Source organism: Sesamum indicum, linkage group LG10 (genome assembly GCF_000512975.1).
Source record: "Sesamum indicum cultivar Zhongzhi No. 13 linkage group LG10, S_indicum_v1.0, whole genome shotgun sequence".
NCBI lineage: Eukaryota > Viridiplantae > Streptophyta > Magnoliopsida > Lamiales > Pedaliaceae > Sesamum > Sesamum indicum.
The window spans coordinates 12,314,087-12,326,527 of NC_026154.1; the positions used below are offsets into that span (position 1 = coordinate 12,314,087).

The 12,441-nt window shown below is 40.2% G+C and overlaps 1 protein-coding gene across 1 annotated transcript; it reads left to right on the forward strand.

Annotated features, from left to right (window-relative positions):
- On the forward strand, nt 836–2,827 carry LOC105172384 (REF/SRPP-like protein At3g05500). Its single transcript, XM_011093781.2, has 3 exons — nt 836–1,007; nt 1,107–1,334; nt 2,054–2,827. Exons 1-3 carry the CDS (start codon nt 966–968, stop codon nt 2,483–2,485), a joined length of 702 nt encoding a protein of 233 aa, XP_011092083.1. The 5' UTR covers nt 836–965; the 3' UTR covers nt 2,486–2,827.

The following is a 12,441-nucleotide window of genomic DNA, read 5'->3' on the forward strand; positions in this document are numbered from 1 at the left end:
TTATGGACTAACAGTTCAAATTTTTAACGTAATCTACGATAAAAAATAAAATCTCATAAAATACTACATTAAAATTAGGTTTAAATATATTCTATATTCTGTAATTTTAATATTTGACAATTTTATTTTTGATCTTTCTAGAATTTTAAAAGTGTGCTGTAACTTTTGACACTTCTCAATTTTAGTCCTTTTGATACCAATTTTTGAAAAAATTACCGAAATAAATCATTTACGCCTCACGTGGTTCATTCAAATTGGAGCTTTTGTTCTGATTGGGTCATTTTTGTCAATATGAACGAAAAATTAAAAAAAATAACATGGCACATTATTTATCCGGCCACTTTTGCAAAATTCGACACTGAAAGAATCAAAATTATAAAATTTGAAAAATTATACTATTTGTTTACAACTTTTAGAAAGACAAAGTATAAAAATTTTAAAATTGCAAAGAACACATTATTTATTCTGACAATTTTTTCAAAATCCGATATTAAGATAACCAAAATCGCTAAATATCAAAATGTTAGAGAATTATTTTATAATTTTAAAAAAAATAGAGAATAAAAATACCAAACTATAAACATTACATGACCAATATATATATATATATATATAAGCCTTAAAATTGAAATTCCCCAATATTATGGGACCAATATTGCAATTTTGGCATCCTTAGTGACGGTGCATGGAACCTCACGTGCCGTAACTTAGTCCCGAAACAAAAGAAGTCGGACTCCGCATTCTAGAACACGAATGACGTTTCCTTAGCCTCTAAGCAGTCAACACTTTGCTCCACGCGCTTCCGCCCCTCTCTATATATACTCACAGGCAACAACAAAAAGAAACATTCCTACATTAGCATTTCATACGCCTTACATTCTCTTTTCTCCTTCACCCCAAACGAGCTTCTACTCTCGATCGAGGAAATAGAGGAAAGCATTTGTTGTTCATTGTTGATTGATCGTATGGCGGATGCTGCTGACTGCAATCCTCAACAACCCTTACTCGTACGAAAATTAATCCCTCCACTAGTTTTTTCTGTTCTTGTTTTGTGAATCTAGGACTTTTGTTGATTTTCGTTTGGATTGATTTGTTTTGATGTGAAGGCGGAGAGCGAGGAGGAGCAGAGGCTCAAGTACTTTGAATTTGTTCAGGTTATGGCCCTCCATGCGTTGATGTGCGCCGCGAAACTCTACAGTTACGCCAAGGAGAATTCGGGCCCTCTGAAGCCCGGCGTCGACACCGTTGAGGGCACCGTTAAAACCGTCGTCGGCCCGGTCTACGACAAATATCACGGCTTCCCTATTGAAGTTCTGAAATTCATCGATCGGAAGGTACATGTTTTCGTTTGTATTCGTCTTGGAGGAATTGAAATTGCATACTTTTTTGATCGGATTGATTGTTGTTGCTTTCCGGGATATGATTACTTGGACGTTCGGTTTATGGATTTGAAGATGTTGAGGGTTTTTAATCAAGGATTGGTCTAACTGTTTTTACGGATTAATATATTGGTTAACGAAGTTCTTGACTGGAAAATGATATATCAGTTTTCATCTATGACTTGGGGAGTTTTTTGTTTTGAATTATTGACAAGCCGTTGCTCTTGTATACATCAATAATCATTTCTACTTATGGGCTTCAGCTTTTACGATTGGATTAAGTCTTTACAACATCATGAGCTAGAATTCTTAACATCATGAGCTAGAATTTTATGATTGGATTAACTCTAAACATCATGAGAAGAATTATTGTCAATCCATTTTTCACTAATTGCGTTTTCCACCATTTGTCGGTCAAACTTGGTTGATGGGCTGGAATTCTTCTCAACCTTTTGGTTGATGGGTTGAAGAATAGTCCTTATGACGTTCTAGTGATCAACTCCTTTCCCCGACTATTTGATATGTGATCTATTCAATCGGGAAAATCTCTGTATATAGAGCAAGATGAAGTTCAATTGGATTGCAGTCCCCCGCGTGTAATCATTTTGTCTGTGTAATCATCCCGAGATTTCTTGCAATTAAGAAATGCAACAAACTTGAGATCAATATTGCAGGTTGATGAGTCCGTGAACAAAGTACAGAGTCGAGTTCCGCCGACTCTGAAGGAGGTATCCACCCAAGCCTTTGAGACAGCCCAGAAAGCTCCTGCTGCTGCTCGGTCTGTGGTGACAGAAGTTAAGAACACTGGCGTTGTGGGCACTGCCTCAGGACTTGCAAAGACAGTGTACGCCAAGTACGAGCCTGCAGCCAAGGATCTTTACACCAAGTATGAACCTGTGGCTGAGCAGTACGTAACATCAGCCTGGCGCCAGCTGAATCAGCTCCCACTCTTCCCCCGAGTGGCGCAGGCCGTTGGTCCAACAGCCAGCTATTGCTCAGAGATGTACAACCAAACTGTTCAACAGGCTGCTGAGAAAGGATATAAGGTCGCAGCACATCTTCCTTTGGTACCGACCGAAAGGATTGCTAGGGTGCTGAGCACATAGAAGTCAAGCATGCGGCTGTTTTCAGAGGCGCCATTGCAGCCAAATTTGTGAATTGTGGTAGTTGAACCTTCTCTTTCGTCTGTCGTTTCATGCTGTTTTTCTCGGACAGTTTCTTGTATTGAAAGATTAATGATATCATCTTGATGAATATTAGTTGCTTCAGATTTTGTGAGTATTATGGTTCCTATCTCGATCATTTCCATATTCATTAACAGGGCACGATTCTTCTATTGCGAGTTTAGCTGCTTTTAATAGGACGTGAAGCAGTTGGATTCAGGTTCTGCATAATTTTGTCAGTTGTTTTTATGCCTTTGTATCCCTTTCCTTGTAGAAAGACGGAATGATCGACTGAAAAAGCTACTATACCGCTAGAAATGTCAAAGTGCCATCAGCACCATCATCTTTTGGTTTGTAGGAAATGCCAAGATTGATGTGCGTTAGGAATTTGTAGGTGGTTCTGAATTTTCGTTTGTTTTATTTTTCTTGTAGGTAGTTCCAAATTTCTTTTGTTAAATTTTTCTAGCATCTTTTGAATTTTTTGTATGGTCCTTTATTAGGATATTAAAGAATTTACCGCCAATTCTAACGCGACGAAGACGGGGACAACGGGGTTGGGGAAGTTATTTTTTATATATATAATAACAATATATTTTTTTAATTTTAAAATTATTTATATTATAATAATTTATTGGATCTAAATCTTTTATTTTTTCAAAATTCAACGGTTGAAATTAATTGATTAGATCTAACGAACGGCCATTAAAATAAAAAATAACATGTATTAAGTAAGGGTACAACGGTTATTTTCTATAAAAATTAACTCTGTTAGTTAGAATTAACAGAGAGGGGGTAATTGAGTTATGTCTAATAGACACGGGGAGGGGGGGGGGTTAGTCTATTTTTAAAACATAAATGGATTTTTAACCGATTTTTTAAAACTCTGGGGGGCATTTTGTCCTCAATGTTATTCTAAATTTTAAACTAAAAAAATAAAAGAAAATGTGCGTGTAATTCACAAAACGCGTGGGGGGAGGTAAATTGCTTTATTACTGATAATACAGGAGGATAAATTGTTATTTTATTTTTCACACGTGGTAAATTGCTCATTTCTATTAGCACATGAGATAAATCACATTTAACCCTATCAATATTGGTTGTTATCTAATTATTTTATTTCCTAATTCCTTGGAGAAATTATCTTGACAAACCTAAAGAATACTTTTTTTTTTGGGTAAACGTAAGTTTCATTAAGTAAAAGGTACAATAGTACAATACAACAACGTTCAACGATTGATTTATCCCTCGATAGGCCAAAGGGATATGCCATAGTCTGTGTAAAGCACATGAGCTAATCGAAAATGATAAGTTTGTACTAAGGATCCTCTGTTTAACGTCTTTAATGATGACGGCAACAAGAATAGATGGAGGCCGCCTAGTCTGCTCCAACCATCTCTCCGTTCTCTCCAGATATGATAAATACAAGCAGCCAGTAGAGTTCGATAGGCCGCGTTAACGATGTGTTTTTCTCTTGATTTTCGTGCAGCCCAGTTGACATCCCGTGGCCAATCTCGATTAGGCCAGGCGAAGCGCACAACCCTTCTAATAGTTATGAGACATTGTCGTGCATAACGACATCGAAAAATAGGTGATTATGAGTCTCAATCACCCCATCCTCACATAAAACACCGTCACCGAGAGATAACCACGATCGGTTAGTCGTAGAAAGCTTCCCCAAAATAGACAGCCAAAGTATGAAACAATGCCTTGGAATCTTCAGGGAACCTCAAAGTAGAGAAGCCCAGCCTACCTTATGTTCCCAACAGTTCCAAGAATCTATAAAGTGCCTGGGCTGTAGGTCGCCCCTGATCAAAGCGCCAAATGATGCAGTCATTTCCTCCATGGATCTGAGGCAATGTCTCTGTAATCGCCAAGCACTCAATGTCAATGATGATGGGTCATTGGCCCTTCCCTTATAATACTGTTAAGCTTCGTTGACATCGGAAGTTCAAGAAAATTTGGCCCTTTTGGGAATCTATCAATAAGAGGGCTAACGTGGTGCCACGGGTCCTTCCATAGACAAAATCTATTCCCATCACCAATTTCAGTAATCAACCATCAGTCTCAGGATCATATGCAAACATAAGAGTTTTCTCCACCCCCACGAACCCCCACGATCATAAACCATCCAAACTGATGTTTCTCGTAATTGGTCGTGGTATAACCATTCCACCCAGATGGACGTTCTATAACAGCGAATGACATCGCATAATTTATTGCATAATAAAGCCCGATTCAAGTTGGCGAAGTCCTGTAAGCCCTGTCCTCCCTTCGATAAAGGCTTACAGACGTCTTTCTATGCCACTTTTGCAAAACCACTATTCCCTGAGCCTTTCCAAAGGAAAGCTTGAAAGCGTATCTCAATAGCCCTTATAACTCCTTTAGGTAATAGCAAGACTGAACACCAGTAGATGCTAAAAGCCATAAGAACCGATTTAATAATTTGGATCTGTCCCGCATACGATAACCCCATACCCTTCCAACCAGCAATGCGTTGATCAATCTTCCTCAATAAAGGCTGACAATTTGTGATTGATAATCTCGATGAAATTAAAGGAAGGCCCAGGTACCTCATTGGTAGATGGCTCTTTTGCACATTAAGACGAAGTCCAGATAAGTACGCAAACTGGTCAAGCCCTTGTTTGAACATCCCAATGGACGCCATATCAGCTTTACAGAACAACAAGTCATCTACGGATCTAAGCTGAAATAATCTAGAAGCGTCACACTTCTAGTGAAAGGAGAATCCCATATCATGTTCAATCCGCTATAGGAATAGTAAGTGAAGCACCTCCATCACGAGTACGAAGAGGTAGGGTGAAAGAGGGTCACCTTGTTGTAGACCCCTAATACCCACAAATAAGCCATGCGGTTTTCCATTCAGCCCAACTGAGTACGATGGTGATGTGACACATTCCTCCATCCATCTAGTAAATTGTGCCGGGAACCCAAAAAGTTGCATAACTGCAAGAAGGAAGTCCCATTCCACTGTGTCGTATGCTTTCGGAATGTCCACTTTAAGTGCACACGTGGGGGTAGACGGGCCTGATTATATCCTATAAACAGTTCCTGTGCAAGCATAATATTGTCTCCAATACTACGCCCAGGTATAAAAGTAGACTGATAAGGACTGATTAATTTTTCCAAAACAAGACTCAGCTTCTGAACCAGGATTTTCGCAATAATTTTATAAAGGACATTACAACATGAGATAGGGCGAAAATCCGTGACCATCACAGGGGAGTTTACCTTAGGGATTAGTGCTAGAAACGTGGTGTTAATTTGCTTTAGCAGCTTCCCTATTGCAAAGAAATCCAATATAGCTTTTGTAACTTCCGCTCCCACAATCGACCATGCCGCTTTATAATAGCCGGAAGAATATCTATCAAGTCCCGGTGCCTTGTCCTCAATGATGTCGAAAACTACCTCCTTAACATCAATTGCCGTAACTGGTTTGAGGAGGAGTTGGGCGTCTTCTTCATTCAGCACATGTCTCGTCCATGGTCTTAGATACCGTATATCAATCACCAGTTGCCGTTGTTCCCCGCCTAATAGGACCTGATAAAAGGAGACAAACTCATGAATTACAGCTCCTGCCTTTGTGTAGGTATTCCCTTGCTCGTCATTAATCTGCAAGATCCTCCTGGCAGTTCTTCTTTGGGCTATCTTGCGAAAGAAGACTTTGGAGCATTGGTCTCTACTTTTCATCCAATGCATCTTAGCCCCTTGTTGTAGCATGATTTGCTCAAACTTCACGGTCTTAGCATAAATCATCTTACAACAGTGTTCAAGCAATAGAAAGAGCTCATCCAGTCGGTCCATACTCAGTAATGTCTGGGCTGTCTCAAGAAATCCTTTGGCTAACTGGACATTAAGTGATAGATCACCCTTATTTCTCCTCTGCTCTTGAAAGACAAGTTTGAGAGCTTTAAGATTCCGTGTTACCGCATATATAGGTACGCCCACAACAACATGTCGTCAGACATTCTACACACTCGGGAGAAAATCCGAAGAGAGAGTAAGGTAATTGTCAAATCTAAACATACCTCCAAGTTGCATTTGTCTGTCCCCATTCAATATAAGGACCGAGTGATCCGAGTCCGGGGCAAGAGACTAGAATAACACTATGTGGGGAATCGTGAGAGCCATGTATCATTAATGAGCATCTGGTTTAGCCTCTTCCATAAGCTTCGCGAGCTCGAACTACAATTATGCCACGTATGCCATTCACCCTGCGTGGGAAGTGGGTGTAAAGCAGATGTCTGAATACATGCATTAAACTCATCCATGGCCAGCCTAATGTCTCCGGAGGTTCCACAGACCTCACTGAGGTCACGAACCGCATTAAAGTTCCCCCTACTAACCATGACTCATCCATCATCTGGGTACCTAGCAAATTTAGGGATTCCCATAATTGTCTACATTCAATAACTTCATTAGCACCATAAATAATCGTAATAAGCATCGACATGCACGTATAACCACACAGCAATGAATAAACTGAGCCCCCAAGTCGAGCACATTTACATCAATAAAATCATCGTTTCATGTTATCCAAATACGATTACCAGTAGTATCATTGTCAACAAACCATTTCCACTGGGCTAAAATGATAGATCATATGCGAGATATATTATTCATACGTACACGGGTTTTAAATAGGCCAAGAAAGTGTAACCTGAACTCAGCTACAAGGTCTGTTAAAGCTAGCTAATGGTCCCTCTTGTTTAGGCTGCGAACATTCCAGATTGCAGCGTTCAATATGGTCACCACTAGTGGGGTTGCTGATGTTAGGACCCCTCGTGGATGTTTCTGCATTATCAGTGAAGTTTAGTACATCAAAGAAATTGAAGATGACGGCTTCTTTACCCTTATTCCATCCATAGACACTCATCAGCTCATTGGGAGGTTCACGAGCGACGGGCCGCTGCGTGATAACTGTGTCCGTATCACCCGTGGGCTGGGATATAGAAGGACCAACCATGGGGATAGAACCCGCGCCAGGCTGCTACGTAGGACTAGCCTCTTTATCATTAGAGGCACTAACTTTAGGAACGTGAACCGCTACAGGTGGTTTCATTGGTTTGGGACCTTTGATCAACGAGCATTCCTTAGACGAATGCCTTAGACTCATGCACACATTACATTTTGGGGGAAGCCATTCATATTCCACGTTCACCTTGCATAGCGATTCCCCGCCATCCTCATCCGGTGTCATAATGATTATGTGTTTAGGCAATTTCGAACTAATATCGAGCATAACACATACACGAGTGAAATTCAGTCTTGTGCATGCTCTCGTAATAGCATCTGGATATAATGGCTTTCCAACTCCACTAGCTATTGTGCTTAAGCCCTCTGTTGTCCATAGCTCAATCAGTAGGTGAAGCAATCTGATCCACATTGGGTTTTGGGTATGCTTGAGTTTACGCATCGCCATTCCTGGTTGCCATTTCTAAAGCACTATTGGTTGGCCCTGATACAGCCACGACCCTCATTCTATTACATCTTCCATGTCCATAACCGTTTTAAACTGGAAGAGAAAGAAACCATTTATCGTGCCAGTAACGTCCCGCAATGTAGGCCAAATAGGAGTAACATACTCTTTTAAGTGATGGAAATATGGCCGTTTTCCTAGAAAATATCCCATCGTTGTTGCTTTCCACCTACGAGAGGCATCACGAATCGGTTCCAACATCGGACGAACTATGACTTCACCATTTTGCATCACTGGTTCAACATAAGACAATGTTATTTGGGAGGAATTATGAAAAGCAGAAGCAATTTTATCATCAAAAATAGGAATTTGAGGACTGGTACGTTGTGGAACATTTCCAACAAACAAACCCGTATTAACGGACGTTGCCTTCGCCACATTCAGAGTACCCACGTGCACCTCCAATGATCGACCTTTTTTTGGTGCCGGCATGTCAACAGTCACCTGAGCAGTATCTCCCACCATAGAAAGAACAGGCCAGCCATTCTACAGCAGTTGCGATGCTGCATCAGAAAAATCAGCGCTGTCCGTTGCTGGCCAAACTGCCGTTGTCGCCGGCTGCTCGTGACCCATCTCCTTCTCCACCGCCAACGACTTTCCAAATGGCAGAGAAAGCCCCATCTCACCCACCTATTCCATCACCGGCTCAGTAAGAGCAGAACGCACGCCAAACGTCTGCTGCGCCGAAACCATCAAGGGTGTGCGATTAATGCGGCACCACCCTGGTTTTCTCTATATCCGCAGCTGCTTCCTTATTCGCCGGCGATATTAAATGTCTGCATGCCTTGCACAGCCCTCTACTGAAAGAAATCATGCCCATCGCCGATAAAGCTATCATTTTTTTCCAACGCCCAAACTTCGACTCCCATTGAAATTTCAGGCGTTCAAGGGTAGCCTTTGAAGCCTCGTCGCTGGTGTCTAGCACCTTGTGTGCAAGTTGTAGGAATTCCTCCATGTTAAATTGTGATGCCCATGTCCAGCTGCTATGGCAACCAAGTTCTTCATCCATGGTAGCGCCCCCCAGACCCAAGGGGATTTTCAGTAGCAGCTTGGCCCATAGCCGCCAACAACGACAGAACCAGTTTCCACCTCCACTGATCCATTCCCCACGCAGCAATTGAAGTCATTCGAAGGTGCGCCGCCAAACCCTAGTTGAAGGCGGCGCACCCCATCTTCCTCGTCTACGGCCAAGATTGTGTCTTTTTTTGTCGGCATGTCATTTCCAGCCTCTGCAATGCTTTGGAAGGTCCTCTGTCGCCGCCAAATCGCCCTTTTTCGCCGGCAACTCTTCACCTTCCGCCGGTGGCTCTTCGTATTCCGCATGAAAAAACAGCGGTTTGCCTTGAAAATCGCCATGGCCGACCTCCTCACGACGGCCACCATCATCCTCAACGTCCCCCTCGTCGGTTGGAGCTTCCCCACCGTCGCCGGCTGATTGCATGGAAGTAAAGGCATGAGTGTGTATGTTTTGTAGTGTGCTAGTGTGTGTGAGAGAAGAAAGAGAATTTGGAGAGTCCATTCTTTACTGTAGTTGCATTTGGACGGGAGAGTTTGAGATTGTGGAATTTAAATTTAATTTTATTTGGATAAATTTAAATTTTGAAGGTTTTTAAATTCTTTCGTTCTAGTTTTAAGTTATGTTTTGTTGAATATTGATAAATTTTAAATTTTAAATAAAGTCATTTGAAATTATTTGTCCATATCATTATTCAAATTCATATCCATCAATTCAAATGCATTCTAATGTGATATTGTGATAGAAAATTATAATTTTAGTCCTGTAATTTAGGTCGGGTGGCGAATTGATTTTTGCAATTTAGTTCAATAACTTTAATTTCGGCACATGCATTTCTGGCTAAATTGGTTAGTAAAGGATGAACAGTACCAATTTTTTTTTTAAGTTACAGGACTAAATTGTGAAAATAAATTTGGATAGGAACAAAAATTTCACCCCCCATAAGTTACAGGACAAAAAATGCACTTTTCCTATCTGAATTGATGGATCTTAGAGGATTTTGAAAAAGAATTTCAAATGACGTCACATTAGAGGAACTTGAAATTTATCAATGATCAATGAAATGTAGTTTGTATCTAGAGTTGAGGAGAAATTGCACTTTTGCTCTCATACGATAATGACTATTGCTTTTTTTGTCCCATAATTAACAGGTTTAGCACATTTGATTTTACAGGCTAAAAAATTATAGCATTTGGGATCAAAGATGCCTCAATCTTTTATCCCATGTAATCAAATGTGCCATAGTTTATCCTAAGAGACCAAAAATATTATAACCTTTTATCTTATGGGATCAAATGTAATAAGCTCGTAAACTGTATAATCAAAAGTGTAATACACTCTATCGTGTTGGGACCAAAAGTAGAATTTTTTCTAGAGTTGAAGGGACTAAAATTATTATAAATATCCAAATAAATTCAAATAATTTGTTTCAAAAATTTAAAATTCATTAACTCAAATATAGTTTAAAAAATTTGGAAAAAGTTTATAGTCAGTAAAAACAAACTAAGCATGAAAAATTCTCTCTCTCTCTCTCTCTTTCTCTATGAGAGTTCTTTCCTCTTTGGCGAGGTTTCCTTTCCTAAGGTTAGGGTCTACTACGGTTGTTAGCTCCCCTTTCTAGTGCGTGTTGAAGGTTTTCCTTCAGTAATTGGAGAATCTTAATTCTGCATTAGTTCTTCAACATATGTGTGGTGACTTTGTAAGTATGGCTGAATAGATAATTGGTTAGGAGGGTATCCATACAAGGCTTCAAAAGGAGTAGCCTTCAATCCTGAGTGAAAGGTGGTATTAAACCAGAACTCAGCAAGAGAAATTCACTATGACCATCTTTTAGGATGCTGATGACACATACATCTGATGTAGGTTTCCAAGCACTGATTGACCCTCTCCGTTTGGCCGTCTGTTTGGGGGTGATAAGCAGATGACATGTCCAACGAGACTCCAGTTAAGCTTAAATAATTCCTTCCAAAAATGACTGGTAAAAAATCTTATCCCTATCAGTCACAATACTGACAGGTAAGCTATTCAATTTGTAGATGTGATCAAAGAAAATCCTTGCAATGCTAATTGCTGTGTAAGGATGTTTAAGGGCAATGAAGTGGGAGTATTTAGTCAATCTATCCACAATAACCAAGATGGCTTCCTTACCATCAGACTTAGGTAATCCTTCTATGAAGTCCATAGAAATGCAAGACCAAACTTGCTCAGGTATTGGCAATGATTGTAGCAAACCAGGGTAAACTTTGTTCTCTCTTTTTGCTCGTTGACAAACCTCACATTCCTTAACCCTAGTGTGGACTTCTTCCTTAGTAGTTGGACAAAAGAACAACAGTTTTAACCTTTGTAAAGTACCTGTAATTCCAGAGTGACTGCCTAATGCAAAATCATGCATTGTCTTGATAATCTTCTTCCTTAACTCTCCATGGTTGCCAACACATATTTTTTTCCCCTTCTTCAGAATTTCAGAGTGATACTTGTACTCAAGATGTGACTGAGCATCTAAGACCTTAGCTTGTATGGTGGGCTGAAACAAGACATCTCCTTCATAAGTTAGCTACAACTCGTGCGTCCACAGTGGCAGTTGTGTTGAAATAGCATAACTCTTTCCTTCCACTGAATCATGCTTCACCCTGGAGAGGGCATCAGTTGCCCTATTCTCATTTCCTTTTTTATATTAGACTTCATAGCTCAATCCTAACAATTTAGTTACCCACCTTTGTTGAAGAACTAAATCCACTCTTTGGTCAAGTATGTGCTTGAGACTCTTTTGATCAGTCCTAATATTGAAGTGATGCCCTTGGAGATAATGCTTCCATTTAGTAACAACTACACACAAAACCAAAAAATCCTTTTCATATGTGGATAGTCCAAGGTTTCTGAGTGCCAAGGCCTTGCTTAAGTATGCTATAGGTCTCCTTTCTTGCATGAGCACTGCACCAATTCCCTTTCAACTGGAATCTGTTTCCACTATAAAAGGTTTGGTGAAGTCAGGTAATGCCAACACAGGAGCAGTGGAAATTGCATCCTTTAAGTGTCTGGATGCATCTTCAGCTTCTTGGTTCCATAGAAATGCATCCTTCTTCAATAGTGAAGTTAAGGGTTTACTTAGAAGACCATAACCCTTTATAAATTTTCTATAGTATCCTGTCAAGCCCAAGAAGCCTTTAAATGCCTTGAGTGTGGTTGGGACAGGCCATTCTCTCATACATTACACCTTCTATAGATCAGCGACAACCCCTTTTTCTGAAATGATATAGCCCAAGTACTCTATCTGTGGTTGTGCAAAGGAACATTTACTCTTATTGGCATAGAGTTTATGTGCTCTCAATAGCTCTAATATACCTTCCTCAAGTGCAACAAGTGATCATTCCAGCCTTTACTATAGAT